Below are 25,436 nucleotides of genomic sequence, written 5' to 3'. Positions count from 1 at the left end.
TATTCCATCATTAGATCAAAAATTATCTAGGGTGTACACTTTTTCCAAGCACTACTTCATTTAAATTAAGGAATTATAATCGATTAATAATTACCATTTTATTAATACATTTATAAATACAATTATAATACTTTGATTCTTATAATTATTATAACTAAAAATATTTATTACTATTAATAGTAATTTTAAAAAAATTCGTATAATTATTATATAATATAATATTTAATATAATTATTTATTTATTATCTCTTTTTAGTTCCTTGGGTCTTACAAAAGGCTTTCGATGCTTACACAAAGAATACCTGCATTCGATTTGTGCCGAGAACCAATGAGAAAGATTATATTCGAATATTCCCAGGTCAAGGGTGAGTTGGTTGATCAGCAAATACAGTATAAATTTAATCGACCGGCAGTGGTCGAATGCCAGGCAGATGTCCTAGTGGCTGCTTTCAGGCTGTGTCTGACTGTGGTTCACGGGTTCGAATCCGCTAAGGGCTCTCTCTATATTTGTATTGCGCTATGTGAATGTGGCTCCTTTTTATGATCGGGTATGTGTGGCGTTTCTAATGCTGATTTCGTGACTCATATTAGCAGAAGCATACCGGATAACGTTAAATGAGTAACTCTGAGCCGTAATGGCTCAGGGGATAGAGCGTTCACCTTCCAATGAGGTGAACCAGGTTCGTATCCCAGCGATGGCTGGTAGATACGAACTCCGCATCCGGCTCGCACCGACCACTGTCTTGACGTAAAATATCCTCAGTGGTAGACGGATCATGGGTTAGAGTCTCCTTGCCATTAAGGTAACCGTGGGAAGTTTTCGTGGTTTTCCTCGCCATGTAACACGAATGCGAGTTTCATCAAAAAGTCAGGAGTTCCCTAGTCTTCTGGGCTGGGTTCAAAATTACAAGGCTAGGGAGTTCAACATTGGTAGTCGTAAACCCAAATAATTGGGTCAGCTGTTCAACGACGGTTATAAAATTAAAATAAAATTAATAACACTTCCGGTATCTTTCGTGGCGAAGTGCCGCTGGTAAGATTAAAAAAAAGGTTGGAGTACACACATTTGAAGAAATTATTTTAATTTGCAAGAGTTTTTTAGTCATTCGTAATTAAAGTAAGCTGATTTTTCTAACAACTGAAAGAGAAAAAATTCGGACGAAACTAAATACCGAAAAATATTAATAAATCTGCTAAATCAATGATTCGTGTAGATGTATATGATTCTCGGTTTATTTTACCCCACGGTGCTGAAATATTCATTAAAAGTTTGTGAACTTCATATTTCTTTTTTTTCAGTATTTCAGAAATCTCATAAAGTAATGATAAGAAATAGGTTTGCAAATATTCTCCTTACATAAATAATGTAAATTAATTGCTTAATTTTGTTTCCTTAATTTGATGGCTTGTTTTTTTTTCTTCTTTTTTTTCTAATTTATTCTATTTAAATTTATTTTTAAGCAAGATTTCATTCTCAATTAAGCGAAAATGCAAATTTTATCTTGCGTTACTACCTTAAATTTATAAATTTTTACTTCCAATCTGAATTTGCAAAGCTATGAAAGTTAAATATTTTTCACTTTACACAAAGAAAAAGTGAAATTTATAACACTCGAAGTTTTATCTAGTTTCTTACATAGTTACAAGTTACGTAATTTTTTCAAGCGATATTTTAATAAATTGTTTTTTAATTATTCAGTATTAGATTGATTTTTATTATTGCAAGCAATTAAAAATATTTGCTTGCATGAAAAGTAAAGGCGGAAGATACGCGATGTGCTTACCTTAATGTCACCATCTTGCCGGTGATCCCAAAATTATGGAACCTTAGCCTGCATGATCTTTTGAACCTATGTTTAAGTAATTCACTTTAAATAAAAAACATGGAGTTCAAAATATTGAACTAAAAGAAACTTAAAAATCTTATTTTATCTAAAATAGCCACTTCCATCTAATTTAGTGAATATTTATTAACTATTTTTTCCAGATTTTTGTTTCCTTTCAGTTCTTTAAAGAGCAATTATCAGTAATTATTTTTTATTCCATTCAATGGGTACTATTTTGGACTGCGGTTTAAGAATTGCAAATTGAATGTATTTAATTACTAGAGAGATTAGACATCTTAACATACCCTCCAAAGTTTGAAAAGCCCTCTTACAGTGAATTCTTCATAATTTGCTCGCTCTCCTAATTTAACAACGTACGTGCGCAAACATGTGGTATGCTAAATCTCTCAAATTAACTGATTTAACACTTTCACGCAGCACCCAATATGTTTACTTACGTATGTTGCAGCGAAGTTACTACAGTACAATCTTGGACCTCTTAACATAAATTGATAAATTTCATCTCTCAAATTACTCCGACACAATTTTTATGTTTTTTGACATAAATTTAACAGAAATAATTTTAAAGTATGCATATATCTTTTTTTAAATTTTACGAATATCAGTATGCACTTGCAAACAGCAGCAAATAATAAAATCTTTTTCGTTTATCTGGTCGGGCACAGTAATATATTTGTCCAAAAGAAAAAAATTATTTTGTTTAAATATTCAATCATCAATTAACATGGATTCATTAGATGTATTAATGAAATACTAGGAGGCAGGCTTCGCCCCCTTCTCGCTGGCGCTCGCCAACCCCCGGAACTGCTTTCGCAGTTTTGTTTCGGATTGCTTCGCAATCCGATGCTCGCTTTGCTCGCTCATTGGATACGTTCTTAACGTCTAGCTTTTGTATACTTTTTTGAACACTGAAGTTTCGAAAACTTTTCACTTTAGAAAATTCTAAACCTGTACATTTCAATATTAATTCGAAATTGCAAACAGTTCACATATATTTCTTAATCACACTATTCTAAATTTCAGTTGTTGAGAAATGTGTGTATATGTGTATGAGAAATGAAATAATTTTGTGAGAACTTTTTTGATAATTCGGTGAGAATTCACCCGATTAGACATATGATGCTCACTACGTGCTCTTGCGCACCGAAGCCTATCAATTAAAACGTATTAGCATTTTATATAATATAGATTAGCCATATGATGCTCACTTGCTCTTGCGCGCCGAAGACTATCAATTAAAAATGAAAACTGTTGCCAACGCGATAAAAGAAATATCATCGGTTTTATTGATACATACGTATTAGCGTTTTATATAATATAGATAACTGTTACCGTGAATGATCGAAATCAAGAGACTGTCGACTTTCACCGGTGAATGTCAACAATCGAATAGTCGCTTTGGTGAATGTCCGAAATATTTGTTATATCCGATTTGATATCAATTTATTCGTTGATATTATTATATTTATTCGATATTTTAATATCTGATGAGAATAGATTGGGAGAAACATCAGTGCCGAGTGCCGGTTAAATGGATACTAGGCAGTGGCACCTGACCTTAAAAAAACATTGATATAGGGTTTACCGGGCAGTGACACTAAACTAGACCGGGTACACTAATCTAGACCTAGTATATATTTCGAACATTTACCAAAGCGACTATGTGAATGTCAACATTCACCGGTGGATGACAGCATCCACCCATTTTGGTCAATCACCGCAACATATCTAATAGGTAACAAAATGTAGAATGGTTTACTCATTGAAAATTCATTATTTTGTCTTAAAGATGCTACTCAAATGTTGGAAAAACAGGCGGTGCTCAACCTCTATCCTTAGGACTCTTCTGTGGATGGGAAGGAGTAATTGTCCACGAGCTCGGACATGCCGTAGGATTCTACCACGAACAGAACAGATCTGACAGAGATAAATACATCAGGATCCTGTGGGATAATATTAAACCAGGTAATTTATTTCAATCGCTGAATCAAAAGTAATGGTAATTTTTATTTCAAATTACTCGTACAAAGAAACAGTACGTAAGTACCTGAAAAGGTTTATTGCAAAGGATTCAGCAATATTTCAGACACTACTCAAAATAAAAAAAATGTCTAAAATTGCAATACTTATCGTACCTTAGGACAAGTATCTGTTGTCCAGTATCGTAGTCAAAAGGAGTGAAAGAAGCGTTACACTTGGTAATTAGAACCAGCAAGTCCAAGCTGACTGCAAGTCTTTGTCTGTAAGATGCCAGAACAGGTGAAAGTCACCGTAGCAAAATCGGTATTGTAAGGTGGGAGTTCGAAAGGGATGGTAGATCATGTAAATCTAAACACAGGTGGCGCTAGGTGTTAATATTCGTCTTGAGACTTCGAAGTTAATAATTTCAATTTATTTTTACGCCAAAGTTTGAAAAAGTGCACCAGCCAATATTGATACATTTGTAGTATATACAATATAATACGTTCTTTTATTATAGCTTAATCCGTTTCATTTTAGCATAAAACAAATGTGAAAAAATCTTTAAGCATGGTGTGATGCTACTAGAAAAATAACAGATAGCGATATTTTACACAAACAGAGCTAAATAAGGTATAACGCACAAAACATGGCAAACTTTACGTTTTATTTATGTACTGATATTAATTTTTCTAATTTTATTTAAGATTTATGACCTTTTAGAACTAATAAATCGCAGAAAGCTTCTTGTAAACAGAAAAATTTTACGCGTAAACTTAAACACAAATCGAAATACTGACTTCCTGGAATTTTAAGCCTGTTCAAAGATAGCCTCGTGAGCGTGTCATAAAAAGAGGGATACACCGCAAGTTTTCTAATTTTTTTCGGGTTCTAGGAAACTTGTTATTGTTTACGTTCCGTCACCTATCCACACTGCAGCAGATTGTTTGCACAATTTGCAGTAAGTGAACTTTGCAGAGAAACAGACCTGCTCTTCATTCAGAAGTTGCACCTTCCATTTCTGTTTTTGCTCCAGAAAAATTCTTGTCCGAATAATATATTCTCACAGACGAAGCATCTCTAACTCCTTTTGACTATAATAATGAACACCAAACACCTATCCCATTCTATTACAATTATAACTAATGAGTTGAGAAATAGCTGCTATATTACTGTATTATTGGCAAATAAAATCATCGCCAAGCCAACATAAAAAAAATGCAACCCTACAGCAGAACGACCCGAAGAGCAGAACATCTTTTATAATAGTGTAGCGGTGAACATGTAAAGAAAAGGTAATTAAGTTTTGTTTTCAAGTTGAGAAATAGCTGATATATTACCGTATCATTGGCGAATAATATCATTGCCAAGCCGACATAAAACAAAACAGCAGAACATCTTTTACAGCGTGCAGGCGTGCAACTAAAGTAAAGGTTTTGTTTTCAAGCAAGAATGTGATGATTTCTTTTAAGTGCAAAATGCTCATTTGATTAAATCTCTGGACGATCTGATGTGGATAATCAAATAATTATTTCATGTAACTTTTGCGGTTGATCTTTCCTATGCATTCAAAAGTTTTCTGTATTGATTTTATATTCCCAAAACCACATTACGGATGAAAAGTATTATTTTTGGGAGTGTAAACGTGCAATAAGTTGATTTCACAATTTTAGCTTTAACCCTTTGATGTAGATGGGACACCGGTGCCCCCATTATGTATTTATTTCTGACACTCTAGTAACATGCAAAAGTATATTTTAGTATTTTTTAATTAAAGAAACAGTCTAAAAGTTACTTCAAAAAATTTTCTATAATTGATTTTGATAATTAAAGAACTTTTCACGATGTTTAACTATTTCTGATAGATTTAAATAACAGAAAATAAGTGCAAATTTGAAAAATTACTGTTTGGAAATGAGCCGTGTTTACAAGATTTTACCTTTAACACAAAAAAATGGTGTTTTATGATGCGTTTCATATCACAATAAATTATTTAAATGCTAAATATAATATTTTCACTTATTTAGTCTAAATTAATACAAAATAATACAAAAATATTGTGTGGAGTCCCTCCGCGCTGAAGAAGTTCAATCAGCAGTCGTAGAAGGATCACTAGTTCTATTCAACGACTCTTTTTCCTGCTCCGCTCGCTTCCGTGCTCTGTAATCATGGTAATATTGAGCATTTTTCCCTCGTGGACCTCTTGAACCAGTGGAAGTGCTTGCAGTTGCCTCATCGTCTCGCCCTGGAGAATGTATTTGTATTAATAATGTATGTGAATGCGTCATAATGTAATTTTAAAAGAGAAAACCTAACAATCAATTCGCGATCGCAACGAACTATAGGGGGCGTTGTTGTATGAGACTAATACCTGCGATTTCTATATGAACAGTCATTCAGTTACTCTAGAGACGTTGTTAATGTAGCACGTAGCATTGCAACATTCCTTCTTTATTGTGGCTAATTAAATTTAAAAAAGAAAAATGCTTGATATTCTTTCTTATGCAAACGAAAACAAAATGGTATCTCTTTTTATTAAAGAAGGAATATCCAAAACACATCGGAAAAATATTTGTACATTAACAGAAAAAAATGTGTATATTCTTATAAGATATAAAGCCTAATGCCCGAGAAATAGTTTTACTAAATTTAATGATATAACATGAAAGGCCCATTTAAACTTCACATTCTATAGTTTTAAGAATCATATTACTTCAAAAATTAAAATGAACAAAAAGTATACATAAGCCTCATAATTTTATGAAATTTAATTTTGTAAACAAAGTTTTTTGACAACAATTTTTATCAAAAAATTTCAAGTTTCAATAAAAATCATTATTTAGAAACTAAGAAACGTAAAATAAAGAATGCTGACGAAACAAAAACAAAAAAAAAACAATTCTTTTTTGTCGCCATTTTTAGTGCTACAAAAATTCGTCTTTGGGATTTGCCAAAAACAAAACAAGATGCAATTTTATTTTTTCAGGAGGGAAATATTTTACCGAAAAAACGAAAATGTACCAATTCCCACAACATAAAACTTTATCTTGGTAAACGTACGTTTTGGAAATGTTATTTCATTTGGAATCTTATTTATCAGAGTTCATATAGCGATATGATTGTGTTGAATCTATGCTAAACTCTATATCGGCTCATTTTCCACCGAAATCCTATTGACTATTTTGATTTTAAATAAAGTGTTTTATTTTATGAATTGTCGCAAAAATTTTAAGTGTAGATTAGCGGCACTTAAAAACCGCCAAATCTGTAGCGGTTGTGGGCATTAATACGTAAGTACCGAATTTTTATTCCATACTTTTCTGAATCATATTACTTCAAACATTGAATATACAAGAAGTATACATAAACACATAATGTTATACCATTTAATTTTTCAAAAAAAATATTTTGAGAACAATTTTTATCAAAAAATTATAAACTAAAAAACGTAAAATAAAGAATTCTTAGGATAAAAAAACGATTTTAAGAATTCTTTACATTGAAATAAAAACTTTCATATTGTTTCTTTTTTTAATATTCTTATAGTTCTTAATCAGACGTAAAATACCATTCTGTAGAGAACCATCATCAAATGAAAAAAAAATATTTACAAGCAAATTTTTTATTGTAAAAATCATTGCACTTACCTGATTTATAATTCCCGGAGAATTCCAAAATGATAAGTTCCTTGTTTGAAAACTTTATTCTCAAATAATAGATACATAGTTTATCCCTTCATTACTTTTAGATAACATACTACACAGCAGAATTTTATAATTGATATGAATTTGAATATGTAGCTAAAAACAGAATAGCTAAATTCTAGTTGAACTTATTCTTTCAAAACTAAAAAATACTTACCAAGAAAACGATTAAAATTAATTAAGAATCAGCACAAATGGCACTATTTCAAACTTGGATAATTTTTTATTGTTGTTTTCCGAATTATATGGATACAGAAATATATACTATTCTATAACGAAGAAGAATATGCTATAACTATTACAATTCTGTATGTTCTGAATTCATATTTATTCACTGGAATGACGAAAGCAATGTTGACTTCACTTTAATTCGTAATGAAATGAAGACAGAAGAAATGCATTTTACCTTAATACACACATCTGTAACAGTATCCGAAATCGGAAGTCATCAGTTGCAAGTTTGTTGATAATAGAAATTAAAAATTATTGAGGAATTTTTCTTCAAATGTTTGGCGTGTTCTGTTCCTGAAAGATTTACTAATATTCTGGAGATTTTTTTCAAGTTCTTCGACCTTTTCCTTAGGGAAATTTTGTTTCTTATTTTCAGCTAAAAAATGGCGTCTGATTCTGTCAATGATTTCGATGGAACTAAATGAAAACGTGATAAATTAATGTCTGATATTTACAGGCTCCCGCTAGACGGCGTACTCGAGCGTTGCGATCGCGAATTGATATTCACAAGAGACGCCACGTGATTTCCCGGCCAATAAAAATGTAGCGTTAAACGTTTAACGCAACCTTGTTGAAAGTCGCATAAGAAGTATAACTTCAAAAATACTATCCTATTAAATTATATGTGTATCAAATCAAACTAAAAAAATATTTATAGAAAAACAATACATTTCTGACTTTTATTATTTTTATGCTTGTGAGAACTAAAACAATATGGAAATGAATGAGGGAAAACTGGATCCTACCACGTGATTTCCCGGCCAATAAAAATGTAGCGTTAAACGTTTACGCAACCTTGTTGGAAGTCGCATAAGAAGTATAACTTCTATAAATAAATCTAAAGTAATTTCCGCTTATTTGCAATTATTTAGATCTAAAAGAAACAATTAATTATTGAAATTTCCTTAATTTTCAAAATTAATTTTTTAAAAAACATTTCGGCGATCACAGGTTACCTATTGGCAAAATGGTTGTTGTCTTCTTACCCTCTTTATTCGTAATATTCACCTGAATTAGTACTAAAAACGATCCAGTTTGAACTGTAGGCTAGAATTTCTGATTCTTAATTAAAACAATCGAAACAAAAATATCCTTCAAATGATGAAACTCTCTTTTATTCACAACTCAAGAAGCATTTATGAGATGTCTCCAGTCCCATATCTCAAAATTAAACTCACCAACTTAATGTATAACAAAATTAAAAGTGAAAAAAAGAATTCCAAAAAAATTATTACACAACAGCGGTCGCCATAGCAACGCAAGCAATGACGAAGCATGCGCACTGTTTGCCATTACTCTGGAACACAGTTGAAAAATGTGATGACGTCCAAATAAGGTGAGCACGCCATCAAACCCAAAACAACACCCACTTTGCCAATGGATATATAAAAAAAAACTAAATAATTTCATCTATGCCAAACGATGTATATTTTCAGGCGCAGAGGACCAATTTTTCTTGCTGAAACCTCACCAGAATAGATTGGTGACTTCCTTTGACTATGATTCCATCATGCTCTACGGATCTTTGACTTTCTCCAAAGACAGGAAAGCTGGTCTGCGGTCCATGGAAGCCTTAGATGGATCCTATTTGAAAGATCCAGCTGTAAAGCGTCACCTGAGCCAAAGTGACATCACCACGATTAAGAAATTGTACAACTGCCCATAATTTATTTTCTAAACTAAAATAAAAATAAATAATTCTAGTACTCATTTTTGTTTCTATTCTACTTTATAAATAAAAAATATAATAAAAAAATTTTTATACATAAAAAATATTATAAAATTCTTTTACTTATAAAAATGTTAAAGCGTTAGTTCTTATAAAGAATACTTAAATATGAAGAAAACATAAATTGCTTTCCTTTCTTTTGAGGTAGGCATTTTATTTACGTCGTACTAGAGCTGTACAATGGGCTATTGGCGGTCTGGAAAACATCCCGGAGGATGATTCGAAGACATGCCATCACAATTTTGATTCTCCTGCAGAGGGGTGTCTCCTCCGCTTTGGTACCTCGGCGACCTAAGCCTGAAGTCAAGCACTTTACTGTAGAACAGTTCAACGAGAACCGATACCACACACCCTCGGTCCCTTCGTAAGCTGATCAAGTGGTCCCCCACCCGCTTACTGACCGCAGCCAGTGATGCTTGACGTCGGTGTTATACTGGGAACCGTGTCTTTATGATCAGTCCACTGCGGGACTCTTTTCTTTTGAATGCAGGAGATTAAGAAACTGTCCATAAATGATAACATACTTTTTCATTATTTGTAACCTTCATCCCTCTCTTTGTCACAAAATGTCATATTTCACCATGTCCCTCACCTGTCCTTGAGCTCCCTCCCAGTCCCATATGCCACGCTATCCAATTCTATATGTCACGCTATATTACATAAACAATATAATTGCAAGAAATATATCATATATCAATATACTTGCCAGAAATAAAACGTTTTTAAACAATTTTTGTTATTGATGACTAAAATTGCTCTTTGTGGTCGTTGTCCAAGTTTTTGGACCCTATCCACAAATGGATCTGGGTCTCAAGTTCTAAGAGATTCAGCATAGCGTTCCGACACAGCGGACAAACAAAAATGCTAAATAAGCACAAATAAAAGTTGAAAGTCTGTTTTCATACCAAGATAATTCTATGCAAAAATATTTTTTAATGAATATTTATTATTTTATATAACAATAGTAAAAAATTTTTAATTGTACGGTGTACAAATTTTTACGTTATTTTAGAGAATGTAATTTCAAATGACTAAGTGCGAAATATGAATGAAATCTAGAGAATAGTTCCTGAGAATTTTAGACATTTGAAATTTTTTAAATGAGGATGAAAATAAACAGATAAAATATATTCAGTTTAAATGTATTTTTCTATTACGATGAAGATTTTATATGCCTTTCAGAATAAATTACGTCCAGACACCAAGTACTTTCTCTAAATAAATATTTAATTTATATCATTTCACAAAGAAAAAATTTCAACTTCTTTGAAAGAGAAAAATGCATTGTTTAAACTATTACTTGTGGAAGGAATTTTCACAAAACTAGTATTCTATTTAACACTAGATAGACTGAAACTATATGATATACCTATATTGCTCAAAGGCAGTCAAAATGACTGCATTGTGAAAAAATAACTTATGTGTAAAGACATTTGTTTAATTAATTTTTTTATATTTTTTATATTATTTACAGTTATATAACAAGTTATTAGCAACAATAAAAAATTTACTTTACTTGGAAAGAAAATATTAATTTATGCATTATTATTTGTACATTTTTTGCACATGAAAAAGCAGTTAAAGAGCAGCCAAAATTACTTCCTTTAGGCAACCTAATGTTAATTATATGTTTAGTGTATCTACCACTACAAAAATACATTTCCAATTCACTGGTATATAGGACGTGTTAACTCGATTCTATTTTCATACATGAAGGTTGACATTGACGATAACCACTATCATTATATTGGTGACCTTCGGACGTAATGTGAACACGCCTACCTTGACAGAAACTCCCACTTCAATTTGAGCACGCCTACTTGCGACTTTATTCAACTCGTCGCACTGTCGCTACTCAGTCTCCAGCAAACACACTGTCGACTTGTATACATGCGACTGCTAATGGCAGCACAAGAGCTGCCACGATCGTAAACTTAATACAGCTCTCACGATCAGCATTTACGGTGATCTTAACACAGCTCACCCGGCTTCTCACAGAAACAGCAATGAACCAATGAGTGGTATCCGTTCATCGAATATATCAGAGATATAATTCTGGTGGGGGAGTACTGCAGTGTATCTACCACTACAATATGCATGTTGTTAAAAGTTGAATACCAAAGTTATAAATTATGGTTTTCTAACGATGCAGAGGTAAAAGGAATCGATCCTGCAAGTCTTTCGTAATTGAATATTTGAACTAAATCATTTGAGAGCCACACTTGAACAAATTATTTTTTTTTCAAATTATTTTGATGAAAATGATTCTACGAAGAGCATAACATTAAAAAGTAAAGCGATTTAAATTTAAATCTTTTCAAGAACTATTATTGCTCATATCCTTTAACTGCTAAGTTACTATTACAAAGCTTATTTCACCTACACCATACATAGCTAACCTTTTTTAGCTCACTGCAGAAAATGTTTATCTCATTTTACAAGTAAAAAATTTTTCATATCTCTTAATATTAGAGTTTTTTTAAACAAAAATTTATTAAATAATCTATTATATATAATTCTCTTACGTGGCTCCCAAATTTTGGCTGTATTTCTTTTCCGCCGGTGGCAACGTTTGCCTTGTTTTGAAAGCACCAAAGCAATCTGCCTTTTAATGATGTGTTTCTGATCTAATATTGTTGTGATAAAATCAAAAGAGTAATCTTAATCGTTTTAAAGGTTTATGGTTCTCTTGTTGGCAACACCAACCAACTAAGTGCTGTTATACATTCTTCTCTCTGCTGTGTGCAGTTGTTATATGTTCATGTCCTTTTAATTAAATAATAACTAAGTATGTTTCTTTAGCTGTGTGATATATTATTTTATACTTAGTAGTACACTTAATTTTAACAGGTTATGGGCCCCAGCGATTAATCTGTTAGTATAGTATAAGCTTTCTTAGTGAACTGATATCGGTCTTAGGCCTAACTTAGTGATAAGCGTTGACTGTATTTTGTTGAGTTTTGATTATGGAGTTTAAAACTCATATAGAAAAATTAAAAGGTTCAGTGAACTGGTCTAAGTGGAAACGACAAATTGAATTGTTGTTACGTCATAATGAAGTGTTGGACATCGTAAATGGAAGTAGGAAATTAACTGAAAATCTAAGTGAAAGTGCCACAAGTGAGGAAAGAACTGCATATGAAAAGCAAGTAAGAAGTTTTTCCAAAGATGATGCTTTGGCGCAGTTAATTTTAGTTGGTAATATGGACAATAGCAATGTAGAATTAACTTCTACATGTGACAGTTCTAATGCTACGTGGGAGAAACTGCTATCTGTTTATGAACAGAGTTCAGGTCAAAGACTTGATAGGTTGATGGAAAGCTTTTTTGCAGTATGTGAAAAAGATATGGATGAGGACATCGCAACCCACATTGCTAAACTGCAAAGAAATTTTTCGGAGTTTAATGATGAGCTAAATCGAGTCGCCAAAACTATTTTGCCTGACCTATTGTTAATGAGCAGAATTCTATCAACACTTCCGCAGGAATACTTCGAGTTTAAGAGTGTTTGGGAGTCAGTTCCCATTGAAGAACGGAATGTCAATAAACTAACTGAAAGGTTACGCTTAATAGAGATGAGGTTACCCGCCAAACAGACAAGTTCTTCGACAGCCTTAGTGGTTTCAAAAAAGAAATCTGTAAAGAAATTTGAAAGAAAATGCTATGTTTGTAGAAAAGTTGGACATTTTGCAAAAGATTGCTACAGAAATAAAAATAAAAATAAAGTTGATGGTGATGCCTTCATGTGCTTTGGTGAAAGTAATACAAACAATGAAGTTTGGTTGGCAGATAGTGGAGCTACTGCTCATATGACAAAATATAAAGATTATTTTGTGGACTTTAAACAGTTTGATGTACCAAAGAAAGTGTACATTGGAAACAATGATGCCATATTCGCCTATGGTGAAGGTACTATCAACGTTGAAATGAAAATCTGTGGTAATTGGGAACGAAATCATTTAGCTTCTGTGTGGTATGTTCCTGATATTTGTAAAAATCTTTTTTCTATTGGACAAACTATAGCCAAGGGTTTTGAGTTTAAAGCAACAAAAATTGAATGCGTTTTTATTCGAAATGGAAATGTGCGGTTAAAGGGCGTCTGCACAGCTAATGGCCTATATGCTTTGAAACTGAGAGTCCGAGCACCTGCTGTCTCTGCAAATGTATGCATTGCCACAAGAAATGACTTGCAATTGTGGCACGAAAGGTTGTGTCATCAGAATAAAGCGCATGTTAAAGAGATTCTTAATAGACATGATATTAACGTTGCATGTAAAAATGAACTGTGTGAAGGATGTTGCTTTGGAAAACAATGCAGGAAGCCATTTGGAACTAGAGAACGCCCAACAAAAGCAGGAGAGTTGATACATGCTGATGTAGTTGGACCCATGCATGAGAAATCTCTTGGTAATTCAAAATATTTTGCATGTTTTAAAGATGACTTTTCAAAATATCGCAGAGTGTACTTCTTACAAGCTAAAAATGAAGTAACCAAGAGCTTTCAAAATTTCATGAATGAAGCCAAAAATGCAGGGCATAAAATCCAAGAATTCTTAAGTGATGGAGGAACAGAGTTTCAGAATTCTGAAGTAAAGAACATTCTTGAAAGTGAAGGAGTGACCTCTCGTATATCTATGCCTTATACACCGGAGCAGAATGGTGCAGCCGAACGGGAGAATCGTACACTTGTGGAAAGTGCGCGTAGTATGCTACATTCAAAGAATCTTCCCTTAAAGCTGTGGGCTGAGGCTGTAAACACAGCTGTATATGTTTTAAATAGGACTGGATCTTCATCAGTAAAGTCGAAAAGTCCCTATGAACTATGGCTTGACAAGAAAGTTCCTAGCATCAATCATCTAAAAGTTTTCGGTACAGAATGTTTTGTTCACGTACCCAAGCCAAACAGAAAGAAATGGGATAGTAAGAGTCTCAAAGGTATATTTGTTGGTTATTGTGGTGAAAAAGATGGTTATAGAATATATATTAAAGAACAAGACAAAATTATACTAAGTAGAAATGTTATTTTTCGAAATGAAGAGGTAGTCTCAGTGGGTACTAAATATTCTTCTGTTGAGGATACTCAACAATTTGTAGAGGTAAGCAAACTTAAAGAAGATCTTGCTCCTGAAAATATTGAAGGAGTTAGTAACATTATAGATAATGAAAGCATCGCTGGAGGAACTGTTAATAATTCCATTAGTGAAGGCAACATTGAAATCAATATTGATGAAGTTACAGATGAAAGCAATGACTCTACTTATCTGAGAGATAGAAATAAATTGAAAAAGCCTTCTAAGTTGAAAGATTTTGTTCTTTTAGCTGAACTAGCAGAGCCAGAAACTTATAAAGAAGCCATGTCTTCTGAGAATTCTGAAAAATGGCGATGTGCTGTGGAAGAAGAAATGAATTCGCTTCTTAAGAACAAGACATGGGAACTTGTTGATCTGCCACATGAAAGAAAAGCCATTGGTAGTAGGTGGGTTTTTAAAGTAAAGATGAATGCAGATGGGTCTGTACAACGTTTCAAGGCTCGTTTAGTAGCTAAAGGATTCAGCCAAAAATATGGTGTTGATTTTTCAGAAACGTTTAGTCCTGTTGTTCGATGGGAAACAATAAGAACAGTTTTAGGAGTTGCTTCAAGTAAGAGACTGAAACTTTCACAGTTTGATGTAAAGACGGCATTTCTTTATGGAGAATTAGCGGAAGAAATCTATATGAGTCAACCAGATGGATTTAATGATGGAACTAATAAAGTTTGCAAGTTGCTCAAAAGTATTTATGGGCTTAAACAAGCCTCAAGGTGTTGGAATGAGCGTTTCAAAATATTTGCTGAAAGCTGTGGTTTGCAACAATCTTCTGCAGATCCTTGTTTGTTTTATAATGAAAGTAAAACACTTATTTTAATTGTCTATGTTGATGATGGTATCATAGCCACCAAAGAAGAAGAGATAGCTAATGAGTTTCTTAAAAAACTTAAAGCAGAATTTTGCGTAACTGTTGAAGCTGCTACTCATTATTTGGGTATGCAAATTGAATATCTTCATGATGGTAACGTTTTCATACACCAGGAAACTTATTGTAAAAAAATTCTGAATCCAGTTAGTGTACCAATAGAAAAAGGCTTCATTACAAATGAAGATTCACCATGTCTTCCTGATAATGTGCCTTACCGTGAAGCTATAGGAAGCTTAATGTTTTTGGCTATGGTCACAAGACCTGATATCGCCTATGTGGTAGGAGTCCTGTCACAAGTACTGGAAAAACCAAAACAACAACATTGGAATTTGGTGAAAAGAACCTTTAAATACCTTAATGGTTCTACAAAGTGTGGAATAATGTTTAAAGCTGATTTAAAATGTAATATCCAGTGCTTTAGCGACTCAGACTATGCAGGTGATCCCCTTAGTAGAAAGTCTACTTCAGGAATGGTTTTCATTGTTGCTGGTGGTGCTATTGGGTGGAAGAGCCAGCGTCAAAAGTGTATAGCCTTATCTACAACAGAGGCAGAGTTTGTGGCTTCCAGTCAAGCAGGAAAAGAAGCTGTGTGGATTTCAAATTTGATGAATGAATTGTGCTCCGTTGATGAAATGCCTATACTTAATGTAGATAACCAAAGTGCGATTAAATTAATTAAGAATAATGTTCTCCATAACCGAACAAAGCATATTGATGTGCGATACAAGTTCATAAGAGAACTTTATGAGAACAATAAACTAGGTGTGTCTCACTGCAGTAGTGATTCACAAGCTGCTGACTTATTTACTAAGGCTCTGCCTAAAATTAAATTTGAATATCTTAAGAAATTGATAGGAATGTTAGACTTGTGTACCTAATTTTTCCTTATTTTTTATACAGAGAACTTATTCATTTTTTGATTTAGGGGAAGTATTGTGATAAAATCAAAAGAGTAATCTTAATCGTTTTAAAGGTTTATGGTTCTCTTGTTGGCAACACCAACCAACTAAGTGCTGTTATACATTCTTCTCTCTGCTGTGTGCAGTTGTTATATGTTCATGTCCTTTTAATTAAATAATAACTAAGTATGTTTCTTTAGCTGTGTGATATTTTATTTTATACTTAGTAGTACACTTAATTTTAACAAATATATATAATTCTCTTACGTGGCTCCCAAATTTTGGCTGAAGTACTTTGTACAACTAAATAAGATTCTTTTCACAACAGCTAAATATTTACTTAATTTTCTTCATTTATAGAGAAAACAGTCGGCAAAGAATTCTGTTAGGTTAAAAAACATTTCGCTAAAAAAATTACGAATTCCAAAATAAATAAAAATAAACAACTTAAAAAATAAAAATGCTGTTGCCAGCCATAGAATTTTTTGAAAGTTAACTTAGCAACATAAATCAAAAAGACATAGAGGCGCAACTTGATCAAAATTATGATACCTGAGCGCTTGACGTAACAAATCCTTCAATTCTAAAAGTGTTGTATCGCCAAATGCCCAAATTAACAATTGTGTTCTTAAAGAAATTCTATAGAAAGTTTTAAATAAACAACCTACTTCTACAACTGCTTCTTGAAGAACTTGGCTCATTGATTAAAAATATTGTTTTAATTTTACAGCACTAACTTTACTTCTACTTTCATTATTGCTATGACCCTCTTTCATTACATTTTACAACTTCATGCTAAATTTGAGAGCTTTAAGTTGTTTTGTGGTTGAATACTGACATTTAGAAATGTGTGCATAAAAAAATAATATTTAGAGTTTAAGAGTTGCCTCAGAAAAACTTGAATTGTTGACATTGAACTTAACAATGGAAACAATCGTTATTGTGAAAAATTGAATTGTATTGCTGACATCAAAACTAAAAATATTGTGTTTCAACTTAACAATACTACCTTAATTTATACTTTAGAATTGCCTTGGAGAAATTTGAATTGTTAGCAATGACTTAAACAAAAAATTTTATTTTAACTGACAAATACTATATTATAATTTTAACTTTTTCTATGACTATACTCATTTTCTTACTCTTTTCTTCGTTTTTTATACATTTTATTTTTTTGTGATAAAATAAAAAACTTATAGTTGTTCTGCTTCTGAACACTGATGAAAACACAAAATGGGCTTCATCAGCAATCAAAAATATATACATTTATTTTACAAATTTCATATTATTAAGGTGGCGCCCTTCAGAGAATTAAAAATACAAAATTATCTTCATCAAAGCCGATGCTTTACATCCGGCGTTCAGTGGCAGACTACTATTTCATATTGTTTTACAACACATGGCTTTAGCTCTCTGGTGGAAAGACTTTAAAACAAAACTTACAACAGTTACTTTTCTCAACAATTGAAATTTAGAATAGTGTGATTAAGAAAAATATGTGAACTGTTTGCAATTTCAAATTAATATTGAAATGTACAGGTTTAGAATTTTCTACAGTGAAAAGTTTTCGGAACTTCAGTATTCAAGAAAGTATACAAAAACTAGACGTTAAGAACGTATCCAATGAGCGAGCATTGGATTGCGAAGCAATCCGAAATGAACTGTGAAAGCAGTTCCGGGGGTTGGTGAGCGCTAGCGAGCAGGGGGCGAAGCCTCCTAGTTAAAAATAATTTTTTCCCCAACATTTTTGAATTAGTATACTTTTGAATTAGTATAATATTAAACACATCGTTATTTTAGTGAAAATTCCTACCGACCAATGAATTTTATTTTAACTTTTATTTAGAAGTTTTTTTAATTATATCAGTTCTCATGTAAAAATTTGACTTGTGTGGCATACCAACAAAAAAGTTTTCTCTGAAATTTGACGTCTATAAAACAAGGAGATATAGGCAGTGGCATGGTGAGTAACGTGTTTAAAAAGTGCTCAAAGGTGCTTATTTTCGATTTTCGCTTTTTAAAAGCCTTAAAAGTTCCTTTTTTTTCATTGGGTGTTTTTAAAAAGTGCTAAATTTTCCCTTTTCGAAATTGAGATTGTTTTCTTTACCATGTCAATTTTCGCCACGTATTATGCAAAAGCGTGCTCTTCTCATTGTTCTATTCATCGTTTTCACAATTCATTCAACCACCATCTATTTTGGCGTACCGTCGGTCCATAGCGTATGAAAGTGCCAATCATTTCACAGGTTTGATGAAATACTTGCGAGACCGCATGTGCGTTTAGTGAGATGGGTTCGGTGAGATTATTGCACTCTCGTGTGCAATTCTGCTGCATTTTGCAAGATATTCTGAATTTCAAGCTTCATTTTCCACCCTCTGAAATCGAATTGAAGAATATCTTGATCATTTTGTAATGACTAATATAATCAAGAAAAGAGTTATTTGTCAAAAACTAGTTATTTTATCATGATCATGCAAAGTCTTTGAAAATTATTTTGCATTTTGTTAATGTTTATAGCGCTTAAAAATATTTTTTGAGTGCTTAAAAAGTACTTAAAAGGTGATTATTTTTTGCTGAAAGATATGGCTACGCACCCTAGGCAGTGGGCATTATCATTTGAAACTATTAATCAGTCATAATTATTTCAAAATACATCTTAATCTTAAAAAAATCTTATTTATGCAGTGCTGTCGCAAACGCTTTTTCCAATGATAAAGATAACTATCAAGACAAATTAATGCCTAATAATGTAAGCGTAATACGATACTTTACAAAGGGAAATAATTATTTGCTGTGATCTTCTAAGGAAAAATGATTTTTATTCAGGTTGTTTTAAAAGTCCAAAACCATTGTAATACAATGAATAAAAAAAAAACATAATTTATTGAAAATTTGCAACAAAAAAACTGTTTATATTTTTAGAAGAAAGAAAATCATTGATTTTTTTGTTAAAATTTTTCTGTGAAAAGTTTGTTTTCTTCACTACAAATGGTTAGTAATCCTCTTCTCTATGAATTTACAAATTAATAATTAATTTAATAGCATTAAATGTATGCAGAGTTAAATATGAATTTGTTTTTCAAAACAAAGCAAACGAAGTAAATAGTCTTAATATGCATTCGATGTTAAAAATATTTTTTTCTTCTGTAAGTTGTACTCACTAACTTGTCTAGAAAGAAGTCCTTTGGTTTCTTGACCTGGTGCAGGCATTTGCTTGTATAAATAAGAACTTTTATTTGAAATCATTATTTCAATCACTTAATTATCACATTCCGAAAAAAGATCATGAAACTTAAACAATAAATTCTTAATGAATATGTTTCGTGCAATTGTTTGAAAAATTGTACACCAAATGTTCAAATATTTCTCGCTGTCATACCGACAAACTTCTATCGTGGAGTGATAGAAGTTTGTTGGCATATCAAAACCTTTCTTGACTTCATTTTTGACAGGAATTCTAAGACCTACCCAAGTCAAAATTCTTGATGGTCTCATCAAATCATTTTGATGGTTTCAGTGCGATTCATGATGGTCCAATATCATTTGATGATCACCATCATCCAACACTTTTTATTACGCGTTTATTATTTTTGATATGGCAACAAACTTCTATAATTCCAAGATGGAAAATGCTTCTTTATTACTATTGATACACCTTTGATTTCACTTTAGTATGTATCATGTTAATTTGAGTTAAAATTAGAAAACACATAGTTAAAGCTAAATTTAATTATTAAAATATTCTTGATTACAATTTGACATAACATTAAGTAATACAAAGGGGGAAAGAATCTAGGATTCACTCACCAGGGCACCTTCCAACACTCAGGTACAGCTTCAACTGATTCCTAAATGGGTGCAACCCCTACAGCAAGAGGGAACTTTGCCAAACTCACCCTTTGGCTCACTTTATCGATGTTTTTGGCGCACTTACTATTTTGGGACTCCTTGCTCTGCATCACTATGATGGTTAACCATCAAGAGAAGTTTGATTATCATGGACCAACAATCCCTGATGATCTGTGATTGTCCGTGATGGTTCAATTCTTGCTGGTTCTCAGGAATAAATCATCGAAGCAATTTGGAATATACCATCAAACTTTTTATTGTTGGTCTATCATAAATCATTCGGAATTACTACATTGGGATGATGGTTGTTCATGATCGTTCCATTAGATTTCTAAGATACTATGAGAACTATATTAGATTTTTAAGATACTATGATGGAAATTCGCGATGGTTCATAATGATACAACAATACATTTCCATGATAGTTTAATAATAATTGTTGGTTCAGCAGGAATATGCCATCAAAAAAAAAAAATTTTATTTTGGCCCACTGAAAATCAGTCCGAATTCCTTCATTGAAATGATGGTGAATGATCGATCCAGCAATTGATTTCTAAGAAACTAAGATGGAAATTTTTGATGGTTTAACAGGAGTAAACTACCAAAACGAGTTGTTAATTGTTATGTTGGACCATCATAAATCAGTCCGAATTCCTATATTGGTGCTTCTGTTGGTTGCTAATGTTTATTACCATTAAAAATATTATGATTTACAATGAAATTATTGATGGTTCCATCAAGATTATGTGGGTCCATCAATGGAAAACTATCAAAAATTTGACTTGGGTACATTGAGGGTGGTCACTTTGGAACACCCCATTATATTAATAACTTATATTCGGGTCGACCCTCAGCATATCTCCTCCAAACAAATCTGGATTTTCCATGGGATCTGTAAATAAAATAAGAATACATTTTTTGAAGCATACAAAATCGTTCTCGTTCGTTTTCTATTGAATAAAGACTTATTTGGAGACATTAAGAGTTAAAAATAGCGTTTCTAAAATGCATCAAATAAGGAATAAATAAAATCAATCATGTTTGAAACATTTTGAAAGTTTACTCTTAATTAATTCATTTAATTTAGCTGTGTGAAATATTTTAATACTTAACTGAGAAAAAAAGTATAGTTAAAACCATCAGTGTTTTCTGGTTCTATGGGACAGTCGAAAAACTCAGCAATTTTAACCGATGGGCTTTGGTAATGAGTTGGGTAAAATTAGAAGAGATGAGTGATGAGTTGGGTAAAATTAGAATTATTTTACTTTTCGGCTTTGTATTTTTTTCTAAAAACAATTTTGAAAATAGAATTACTATAAATTTCTACTATATTTTTATTACAAATTTTAAAAAGCAGAATTGCCACTAAACCGTAATCCTATCAACGGAAAAAATTATCAAATAAATTGTTTAAACGCCGTACATTTTGGTTTTGATAAACTAAATATTTTGGTTAGTAATTAAAACCATAATTCTGGTTAATAACCAGAATTATATTATTTTACCCGTCATAAGTTATTGCCGTACAGTACGGTAATTTTTCCAGAATGTTTTTTTCCCCCTGTACTAAATAAATAGAAAATTACCTAATAATATCGATAAATATGTAGTTGAAAAAAAATTATATATTTTTTTCTTAAGATAAAATTTTAAAATTAAAAATTTAAATTAAATATTAAACTCTCTTACATTTTCTCCAACCATGCCACCAATTTTACTTGATTAATGCATTAAAAAGTAATAAACATGTTTTAAATAATTACTTGCATTATTATTTTACTTGCATTTGAAAATTATTTTTACCTTAAATTTTAGAACCATTTCATCAAAGACAAAATTTAAGAAAAAAATATATAATCCCCTTTTCTGCATTGATTAAATGAAGAAATGAAAAAAAAAACATTTTTAATTGCACGAAAGAAATTTTTAAGTTATTCTTAAAATAATTGAATTTATTGAAAGTGCTCATTAAAAAATATCTCTTGAAAATAGATGTTAGACAGCAACAAAAAATATCCCAAACATAATGTCCGTGGCAGAATCGCGGCGACACGGCGACATTGTCTCAGAACGTTACAGAGTTTTTGCAGAAAGATTTTTTTTCTTTTTGAAAAGTAAAAAATTTTAGTTTTCTTTTCTGCAGAAATCTGCAAGTAATATTTAAATCATGCATCATGCACTTTTTGACGCGCTTAATTTAAGCCGGTAGTATGACAAATCGATGTAATGTTTCGATTGTATTTTCGTCAGTTATTGATATTGATTTTCACGTGGTTTTTAAATATATCGATATATTTCAAACAATATGGAAAATTCGAATCGCGCATTTGAGTATTTACTTTTTAAGGTAATGATTCAATTGAATTTTTGGCAGTTATTGCTATTGATTTCTCAATAGTTTTTAAATCCGACATTTTTTATTCGATATTACAATTATTTACTATGAATTTGAGTAGCCCCTTTTTGAAGAGTCCAATTCGCGTGATTTTGTCGTCGATCTTTTTTTTTTTTTTCACGATAATGGATTGCATGATTTTAGTTATTTTTTCATTGTAATGATTGTTTACTAAATGCGAGAATATCACCCATAATATTAGAGTAAAAAATTATTAAATATGAAAAAAATATTATTGTTTTTTTATAAACACAGCGTTTTTAATAATTATATATTAAATTAAATTAGTAATAGGTAAATAGTAGTTATTAATTAAATTACTAACATATATGTCAGTTATTATTAAACGCATCTAGCAGAAAGATATTAGTACTCAGAGAGTTTTGTCGCAGATTGCTAGAAAAAATTCTGCCACAGGGATAATTTCTAAATTTATATGATTTATTGAGCAAAATTAAGAAAAATCCATAAATTTATGAGAGAGTTTTATAACTACAACTCATATTGCTATATAACGTTATTTTTAAATGCTATTTCAAACAAAAAAATATTTAAGCAGTGTTCAGAAAAACTACATTATTTTTCAGTTTACTACATTTACATCTACTTTGTTACAAATTTAGTTAACATCACCTACTTTTTTTTTTAATGTAGTGACTTCAAACTACTTTGGAAGTGAGAAAACTTTGCTACTATAAAAAAACGAACTTTGCAGGAGAAATTAATTTACACCTGTATAATGTACACTGCTGGGGAAATTAATTGACACCTGCATAATTTACACTGCTGGAAAAATTAATTTATATCTGTATAATGTACACTGCTGGGGAAATTAATTTACACCTGTATAAATTACATTGCAGTAGAAATTAATTTACACCTGTATAATTTACACTGCTGGGAAAATCAATTTATACTGCTGGCGAAATTAATTTACTCCTGTATAATTCACACTATTGGAGAAATTAATTTACACCTATATAATTTACATTGCTGGCGAAATTAATTTACTCCTGTATAATTCACTCTATTGGAGAAATTAATTTACATCTGTATAATTTACACTGCTGGAAAAACTAATTTACACCAGCATTATTTACACTGCTGGGAAAATCAATTTACACTGCTGGAGAAATTAATTTATGCATTGTGTTCAAAATGATCTTCAATAGAAAATTGGCTCATATTAAACAAGAAGAATTATTTAGAAATATTTTTCTCATGTTTACATGAACCATTATGCTATTCTAACACACTTTTTTCGAATTTTCTTACTTAGACTTCAACTTTTTATGCCCTTTTTGACAGCGAATATTTAATTATAAGAGATGATAGGAAATTATCAAATACTTGCAATTTCGTTAAGCGTTTAATGCTTAGTTATTTCCTCTAAGAAATTAAGTTCATCGAAAATATGCTTCCTTCCTTTGAAATAACATAACTGCTTCAAGAATATACATTCGCATGTGAAATTGTGACCAAAGTCATAAATTATGTATTATTCATAACGGCTATGTTAAATATTAGTTATACGTGACTCTAGACACGGAATTTTGGTTAACTGACAGTCATTTGACGGACCTGCGGAGATTTGTACCCATCAAATTCTTTTTTCAACTGGTTTTTTTAAATTTTTTGAATAACCGTCGGTGAACGGCCGACTTAATGTTTTGGGTTTAAGACTACTACTGTTCAACTCCGTAGCCTTGTAATTTTGAACCCAATCCAGAAGACAAAAGTACTTCTGGATCAAGTATTACTAGAAATTAGCCTGCGTAGAGGACTTTTTTGATGGAACTAACCCCTCATTTGCGTTGCATGGAGAGGAAAATCGCGAAAACCTCCTGCGGTAAGTCTGACGACAAGTGGACTCTAACCCTTGATCCCTCTATCACTGAGGATATTTTACACCAGCACTGTGGTCGGCGGGAGCTGAGGGAATTCGTATCGACAAGCACTCGCTGGGATTCGAACCCGGCTCACCTCATTGGATGACGAGCGCTCTATCCCCTGAGCCATCACGGCTTCTTACTCTCCTTTGTATGCTCCCCCCTTTTTATTTTTTATTTGTGGAGAACATCTCTTCTAGCTATGAATGTTAGGCAATTTTTCTGATGCCTTTTTTGACTCTGAATTGAATGTGATTAATCTCAAGAACCTATAAGAGGCTATAGGCTATAAGCGTCTTAATTGTTATGCACAAAAAGTACAATTTTACGTACAATTGTTGTAAGTAAAGTTGTTTGTACGTAAAATCGTTGTAAAAAGTATAATTTCATGTACAAAAAGTACAATTTTGTACACGTACTTCTTTACGTTTTTTGCCAATTCTATCTAGACAAGAATTAAATTTAAGCGACTCAGGCCCAGGAGGCTAATACGAAAATTAGTTATGTTAGAATCCTGTTCACATAGTACTAAACGAACATGAAAAGTAGTTGCCTAAAATCGCGACAAACTACTATTTTTTTGCATCGCACTATTCACTATATTACTTTTGAGAAAAAAGTGGATCACAACACTACAAACTACGAAAAAAATAGCGACTACAGTTGTTTTACTACTTATAGTGCATTACTTATGACAACTGTATTAAGTGTATAAGTGCGTCAGAAATTTATAAATCAGTAAATGTTAATTTATATATATATATATATATATATATAAATATATAAATTAAGTAATTTAAAATTACCATGATCGAGAAGTGGCACCACAGTGGCCGTTCCCCCAAGGAGCAGAAAGAGTAACATGTTTTTTTCTCTCTCTCTCTCTCTTGCTTATCAAAGAAAAGCCCGACGTTTAATAAAATTCATTGATTTCTTATTAGAATTTAAAAATAAAGCAAACTGATTAGCTCCTAAATC

The 25,436-nt window shown here is 31.8% G+C and overlaps 1 protein-coding gene and 1 long non-coding RNA gene across 2 annotated transcripts in view; one reads left to right on the top strand and one right to left on the bottom strand.

Moving 5' to 3' along the window:
- LOC139424819 (astacin-like metalloprotease toxin 5) overlaps positions 1-9,451 on the top strand; it is a 15,246-nt gene extending 5,795 nt beyond the window's left edge. The window contains exons 4-6 of the mRNA XM_087166331.1: positions 257-365; positions 3,637-3,812; positions 9,178-9,451. Of these exons, the coding sequence (XP_087022457.1) occupies positions 257-365; positions 3,637-3,812; positions 9,178-9,407 (515 nt within the window). The 3' untranslated portion in view covers positions 9,408-9,451. The remainder of the gene's footprint in view (positions 1-256; positions 366-3,636; positions 3,813-9,177) is intronic.
- LOC147808259 (uncharacterized) lies at positions 9,285-25,436 on the bottom strand. Its single transcript, XR_015434807.1, has 4 exons — positions 25,265-25,436; positions 20,133-21,066; positions 18,432-18,700; positions 9,285-9,420 (listed from the first exon to the last, which is right to left on the bottom strand). It is a non-coding gene; the product is annotated as an uncharacterized LOC147808259 (long non-coding RNA).

Source organism: Parasteatoda tepidariorum, chromosome 6, assembly GCF_982258835.1.
Source record: "Parasteatoda tepidariorum strain Cologne lab strain chromosome 6, Ptep-v5.0, whole genome shotgun sequence".
Classification (NCBI taxonomy): domain Eukaryota; kingdom Metazoa; phylum Arthropoda; class Arachnida; order Araneae; family Theridiidae; genus Parasteatoda; species Parasteatoda tepidariorum.
Note: the sequence above shows the minus strand (reverse complement) of the source record. Positions and strands in the feature narration are given on the sequence as shown.